The sequence below is a fragment of the Nuphar pumila genome, chromosome 3 (genome assembly GCF_984573655.1).
Source record: "Nuphar pumila chromosome 3, dmNupPumi1.hap1.1, whole genome shotgun sequence".
NCBI lineage: Eukaryota > Viridiplantae > Streptophyta > Magnoliopsida > Nymphaeales > Nymphaeaceae > Nuphar > Nuphar pumila.
The window spans coordinates 131841989-131849624 of NC_143251.1; the positions used below are offsets into that span (position 1 = coordinate 131841989).

The following is a 7636-nucleotide window of genomic DNA, read 5'->3' on the forward strand; positions in this document are numbered from 1 at the left end:
GAGACAATCAATATGATTCAACACATGGAAAGGTGTTGGGATGCAGCCTTTGGCCATTAAGCTGACCAACTAGGTGCGTCACGGGTTTGCGAAGCATTCTATGCCTCTGACAGAGCGATTAGGCTTGCGGCAGTAAGAAAGGACCATCACACCGCACTGGCTTATCGAAAAAAGGAAGCCCGTGACAAATTGGCATCAGAGCAAAAAGATTCACGGAGACCTTGTTCTTCATTGTGTGCGACACTGAAGAGGACAACGATGGTTTATCTTGGTTACGTAATTTTGCACAACTAAAGTGTGGTTGGCCTAACTTAGAAGCAAGATGTTGGCAGGATGGTATGAGACATCTTGTCAATGATAAGCAGAAGTGTAAGGTTGATGTTCAGTTGGTTAAGAGAACATAGATAAGCCAAAGATTTGTACCAGTTGTGTGTTAAGCTCACAAGTGGAGCGCGGCTTTTGCCTTGTGCATGCAGAGAATGCACGTTGGAATCGGCTGGATGAATTTGCACCTTTGGGTATGTGAGACTCAATTAAACTTTTAGATTCTCTCCAAAGATTATGGGTTAGCGGAGTACCCACGTTGAGCAAAATGCTCGTTGTTTGGTCTGTTGAGTTGGCAGATCCTCAATGAATTGCGTGTATAGAAAAAAGTTGTTGTTCATGTCTCGTTGGTTCCTGCGAGAATGTTTTGCTGACTCTAAGAGAGAGTACAACGTGCTGACTTCCGGAGGGAAGTGCAACATTGGGGCAAAGTGCCCTTGTAAGGATAAGTGCTCAGGAAGACACTTTGAAGGACCACATTGGAGTGATACGTAAGCAAACGTCCCCCACTTGAGGACTAGTTTGAACCATTGAAAAACCGCAAGTTGGTACTTAAGGGAGTTGATATCTCTGCGACACACATAAGTGATCATCTTTCTCTGCGATGACCACGAAGGGCTTGGACTTGCCCTTGCTGGGGTTGGAAGGCACCCCAACCATGAGTATGAAGACGACAAGTTTGTTGTGTGGGCAAGGACGACACGTTTGTTTTTGAGACTGCACTGGGGTCTCACGAACAGAGAATGCTTGATGTTGATAAAGCAAAATACCACTGTTTAAGTGATCAAATATGTGTTAAAGGTATGAAACTTGGCATGTTAAAGGTTGTAGTGATGGTGGATGCAAATCAGAATAAGTTGAGTAGGCTGAAGAAAAAGATTAAACCAAAGATAAGTACAAAGAAAAACTGACATATCAGTGAAGATTATGTTCTTACCAGCACCAGCATTGTCGAGGACGATAATTGTTTTGAGTGAGGGAAAATGTTCCAAGCCGAGCTTTCAAAATGAGACGTATGCAGTGCAGAGTTGTACTGAGTGGAAAATGCATCGAGTGTAGGAATGCACGGTATGCGTTCACTTGATCGGTGACGTGCGGTGGTAGCATGGCATGAGATAGGCATCAATATTGTCGTTAGTGAATCGTTGTGTGGCAGCACAAACGTAAAGCGTTGTTTGGTTAAGCAGTGCCATCAGATCAGAGGATGTTGCCTTTGGAGATTTGGTTAAGGACCTCTCGGCTTGCAAGATGTTTTCCATGCATAGCGGTTAAACGCACGGAGGTGCATGTGGGTTAGGGCTAATTCTCCCAGGAATCACCTTAGGTGGTTCCAACCGAGTATGGTGACTCAGGGCTCGACGAGTGAATGCCTAGGCACCGCCGAATGAGTCTGGGTGGTGCTCTTCGCTATGGTGTTCAATCATCAACTGGTTTGCGGACTGGAGGCCACAAAGCCTTGTTCCTTCAGTGATAAAGTTTTGCTATGTCGTGTGCATGGAGTCGCAATACGCTCTATGGCACGCAAGGCTAAGACAAAGTTTGTGCCTCTTTCAGAAGTGATAGCTGGTATGAGACAACTATGCACTAAGTGACACTGACTACATGGAATACGCATTTGGAAATGCGCTTGATCATCTTTCGCTAGGCTAGCTGCACACGGGGTGGTGCGCATGGAAAGGTGTTGGGATGCAGCCTTTGGCCGTTAAGCTAACCAGCTTAGGCAGTTTGGCGCGTTGCGGGGTTGCGAAGCATTCTATGCTCGTGACAGCGCGATAGATAGGATTGCAACAGTAAGGAAGGACCGTCGCACCTCACTTGATTATCGAAAAAAGTAAGCCTGTGACAAAGAGTGTGGTGGCAATTAAGCTTTCAATAATGCACTCATGAGGAGATGCAAGCCATGCTTTGCTTCTTGGCTCCATGAAAATGGAGCTCGTAGAGTGGGAAAAAGGTGAGACTTGAATGGAACCAAATATGGTGGAAAATTTTCTCCCATTCACAATCCAAAGTTTTGTAGCCTCCAAAATCAAACTGAAGCACAGCAGATTGATTCAAGTATCTATCTACAGATTCAATCGTTTTCAAGCAAAATATTAAGATACAAATATGCCAATTCTCGACAAAAGATAAAAACATGTCAAAATCTAAAAACAGTAAAAGAATGGCTGAGAGAGAGAGAGAGAGAGAGAGAGAGAGAGAGAGAGAGAGAGAGAGAGAGAGAGAGAGAGAGAGAGAGAGAGAGAGTAATTTTGGTGTCAGTTGAGGAGAGGAAATTTGGTTAAAGGTCTCTATTGGGGAATCATAGCTAGGCTTGTGAGAATGACTGGTTCTGAATTAAATGACAAATCCTTTATTGGCTGTGTGGATATAACAGGTTTGTAGTAATCCATGAGCCCAGCTGGGTTACTGTGGATAGACTGAATCTTGGTAATTGAATTGGTAGAAACACCACACTGTCTGGGCTGAATCTGATAGAAAACTTTGGAGACCACCAACTCTCCATCCCTTTCGTCCTCCTGTGAGCCAAGGTGGTACTGGTGCATCACCCAATTGGTCTTTTGTGGCTTCCTCAATTTCCCATAGTTGGTGTAGAGCACCAAAATCTTCTTGCACCCCTTGGGCTTCCCACCTACCAAGATGGGCCTTGTCTTGCCAGTCTTGTGCCATCTTGTCTGTCCCCCTTCATCTGTTTGCACCTTCCTCCTTTTCCTTATTCCTGTTGTGTATGCTTTTGATGGATAGTGGAAGAAGTGCCGAGCAATACCATCCAAGCTAACCCCTATCAAAGGCATCACAGGCACATCATTACATGTTATTTAGCTCCCAGCAACTCTTTTTCCCAACTTGGAAATTTCATATTAGTTTTCAAATTGTTGAAGGTCGCCGTCCAGTCGGTGGTAGTCAAGGTTGCAGTTATGGAATCCCCAAAATTTATGGTTTTAGCAAATCCACATGGTTGTTTGGGATAAGTGAAACAGTTCAACTAAGGATTTACCACTTTCATTTGTGCAGCTGATTGGAATGCTGAAAAGTTTACATTATAACTGGAGGAGCATTGAGAAAGTGAAATGTGGAACTGAAGGTGTCAAATACTATCATAGTTCCATCATTTCCTACAACTGCATCCATCACAAACTTCTTTGGCAATGGGTATTCCATACTTCCCACTCCCACTATGACGCCTAGATTTCAAACAGGGCCTAAAAGGAAATTCAAAAGCCACAAAAGACAACTCATGATCTTAGCAATGTGTGTTGTCATGCTAAGGTGTGATGCCACTTTGGTTATTTCCTTTAGTTTCTTTCACACCTGCCTGTGTGGCCCGAGTGGCAGCGGGCCTGGAGAGAAGGTGCTGACCCCTTCGTCCTAGGTTTGATTCCCATCAGATGTGTGGGTAACTTTGACCAGTGGGCTCGGTAGTGGCTTGGGTGTTGATGACCTCACTACCTCACAAAAGGGTAGGAATGGTAGTGGATTGGGAGGAAACAGGGCCCCGCCCCGTTTGGACTGGAGATGGAGGACATGAAATGGGGAGGGAGGCGGGGATGGAGGTTAAACTCAAAATCAGTGCGGGTATGAAGGCAAGGCGCATTCCCCCGCGCGCTCTGCCCCCCTGCCTGTCCCCGATCTCCGTTAGTAAAATACCCTTGGGCGATCCCACCTCCTTCTTTAGGGATGTCAGTGGACCGGGGGAAAATGGGGCCCCGCCTCGCCCTGTTTGGTTCGGAGATGGATGACATGAAACGGGAATGGAGGTGGGGATGAAGGTTAAAATCAAAACCCATGTGGGGATGAAGTCGGAGATGGAAGGCAGAATTTTGAGATGGGATGGGGTGGAGACCTTGTCCCCCGCCCCCGTGCATTGCCATCCCTACGGAAGGGTAGGCCCATTAAATGACCTGGTTCTCAGCTAGAGTACGTCGTCATCCAAAAAAAATTCTCTAGTTTCCTATTAATTTTCAACAACATACTTGTTCTGTGCATGTCGTATTTGGGGATCGATTGACTTGATTGTTAAAACTTAGATTCTAACCCAACTGCACTAAATACAAACAGTAAACATGGTTACAAATATTGGTGATGGTTTGAAAATATCACAAAATAAAGGATATTTCTTGCCGTTTTAAACTGACAAACATTGTTGCATTCTCAAAAGATCAAGAGAACAACATTTTAGTGAAAATTAATTTCACCATTTTGTCATGATTATATCATCTGTATCTAAGGAAAGTTTTTTTTTTAAGCAATATCTTGTGAAAACTGGTTATTCTTTATGTTATATATTTGTATTTTTTTCTCGTTTTTATGTTTTTATTCAATTTTCTAAATTATTTACTTTTGCCAAAACCGCGAGAAAACGAAATGCTTTAGTATTTCATGAGAATGTGGCTGCCCTTATTCTTCCCCTTCTGGACTTTTATCATTATGATACCGAGAAAGAATTTAGCAAAAATTTCCAGGAAGCCACAAGATGATAGACATATAGTGATGCAAATGGGGAGCACTACGATGGAGGTTTTGCAATTTTTGGATGTTCAGGATTGGACCGGATCCACTCCTCCATGTATTAAGATGTTCCGGATCCGAACAGTTTGTAGCCCTAGATAGACCGAGGAAAGCAAAATAGCTGTATCTTGTGCTCTTCCCTAGAGAAATGACATATCCAAAAGGATAACTTCCATTCAAAGAAATAGGAAGGTTTTGCACTTAATTGGTCCATTAACTCAGTAACTCCCTCCAAAACCATCTTAATGTAACCACTAAATAATATTGATATCAATATTAAGATAAGAGTTATAACACATAATTGCACTTAATTGGCCCACCATCTTAGTGGCTCTTGGGGTTCTTCCTGTGAGACCCCATGGCCACACTGGATCCGAAATCCGGATCCAAACATCATAGTTCATGATCATTGAGAATATCTTTTGTATGAATTGTTAGTTTTGATAATGGAATGACACATCACCATAGTTAATGATCATTGAGAATAACTTTTGTATGGATTGATAGTTTAGAAAATAGGAATGGCACATCACCAACAACAAAAACAAGAACATTATCACAAACTGATGCTCTCAGTGACGTGGTGGTTTTGATCCACACTTTTCTTTATAAGCAATTACGTGATGAAGCCAATTTAATTACTGACCTGGCAGCTTCTCAGGGTGAGTGTAGCATATTCCCTCATCCCCTCCAATCAATGGAATGAACTCATCAAGTAGAGGGTGAAGCTTTGACGTGTCAGCCTTAACCTTCCCTTCCAGATGCTCAAGAAGCTCTTGATCAGTCGGATCAAACTTGACCCCAGCAGGCAATCCAGGCAAATTGTGAATAGCTATGACCTGTTTATTTATATATAAACCGCTTACTCCAACAGTCCAAACAATATCTTAGGAGGGTGTGTATGTGTGGTCGTGGGCGCGCACACTGCACACACACACACACACACACACACACACACACACACACACACACACACACATATATATATATATATATATATATATATATATATATATATATATATATATATATATATATATATATATATATATATATATATATAGAGAGAGAGAGAGAGAGAGAGAGAGAGAGAGAGAGAGAGAGAGAGAGAGAGAGAGAGAGAGGTGTATAGCTTCCAGTCCATGTATGTCCCAGACTGTCCAAGCTCCCTTTAAGAAACATGGTTGAATGCATTTTTTTGCTTAATCTAAACCCATAAATGTGATCTTTATATTTTGTTTAGTAGAAAACATAGAATAGTTTAAACATTTTCATGTTTTGATATGTTTTTAGCTGAACAAAAAAATCAATGGTTTATATTACACAAAAAAACTTGATTAATTAAAAATGAAAAATTCTTATTAAATTGGTTCAATTTGCATAGTTTTTAGTGAATAAGTAATGATAAACACATTTTTAGATTTGGATTAAATAGAAAACAAATGCAAGTACATTTTTAAAGGGGTTTGGGATGGTGTAGAGAGAGATTGTAACCAACTAAATAGGCACAGTGCTAAATGAAATATGCTATTGGATTTTCGGTGCTTTTTTAAAATTCTGACAGTACATATGTAACCTACATGCTTGTTTTTATAGAAATCACTTCTTGGAGCATTTGATTCGGATGCATGAATAGATTTTTTATGAGGTCTCAAAAATCAACTGCCTACAATTTTCATAAAATTTTGAGGCTCCAAATATCAAATTTTTATCCAAAATGCACGATCAAAGCATCGATTTCTAGTAAATCATTCATGCTGAACACATCTATAGGATTAATAGAAATTTAAAAAAATGCCAAAAATCCAATAAAATATTTCATTTAGCACTGTGCCCATTTTGTAGGTTTTCATTTACCTATATATATCTGTGTATAAAATTGATCTGTTTTTTTTTTATTTAAATAAGAATCCAGTATATATCATTTTCTGATTATGTTTTGCATGAATTATAAATCAGTCCTTCAAATATGACTTCTTTAGTTTATTTAGTGAACCTCTATTAGATGATTTTTTTTTTTACTTTGAGGCAGGCTTTTAAAAGAATCTAAAAATCAATGGTCCATATTACACAAACTTTGCGATGAAAAAAAAATCTGTGTTTTTTTCATCGAAACAATTCGATGCAAAGCCAAGTGTTTTAGCAAGTAAATGATGATATACACATCTACAACTCCAAAAATTAATCAAAAAACATTTTCAGCTGACTTTTAGAAGCGGTCTACACCGAGTCCATAGTCAAATTGGGGGAGAGAGAGACAGAGAGATGCGGTTATGATCGGTGAACTAATACACTCAAATTTTAAGGAACAAACAACGTAATGAATTAGTTTCGTGGTAAGACAACAGTTCTAGGATCGGCCATCCTAGCTTAGCCCCCTTCTCTTTGTAAGGGCACATATATACCTTACAATCATCATCGTCATCATGTTGGCGTTGGATGGTGTGGCCGCATGAAGGGCATGTCCTAGCACAAGCCTCCTGACCTTGTTCGCTTATCATCTCCTCCATCTCTCACCACTCTTCCCATCACAAGCACGGCCTTTTGTTTCACCAATTCCTAGCCAACAAACCAACAGAAACCAGAGAAAAATTTGAACCTTATATATCTTTAGAGTATATATATATATATATATATATATATATATATATATATATAGAGAGAGAGAGAGAGAGAGAGAGAGAGAGAGAGAGGAGTCACTTCAGCTTTAAGTAGGACAAGGGGTTGAGTGATAATACCAGAGTTGGTCATGTTGAAATACATGAGTTGCTTGAGTTGCAAGTCATGCGAAAGAGGTTGGCAAGGA

The 7636-nt window shown here is 40.6% G+C and overlaps 1 protein-coding gene across 1 annotated transcript; it reads right to left on the minus strand.

Annotated features, from left to right (window-relative positions):
* Window positions 1-2612: 2612 nt before the first annotated feature.
* LOC149843863 (NAC domain-containing protein 73-like) lies at window positions 2613-7340 on the minus strand. Its single transcript, XM_090000983.1, has 3 exons — window positions 7236-7340; window positions 5477-5669; window positions 2613-3103 (listed from the first exon to the last, which is right to left on the minus strand). Exons 1-3 carry the CDS (start codon window positions 7338-7340, stop codon window positions 2613-2615), a joined length of 789 nt encoding a protein of 262 aa, XP_089857109.1.
* Between the last annotated feature and the right edge of the window lie 296 nt (window positions 7341-7636).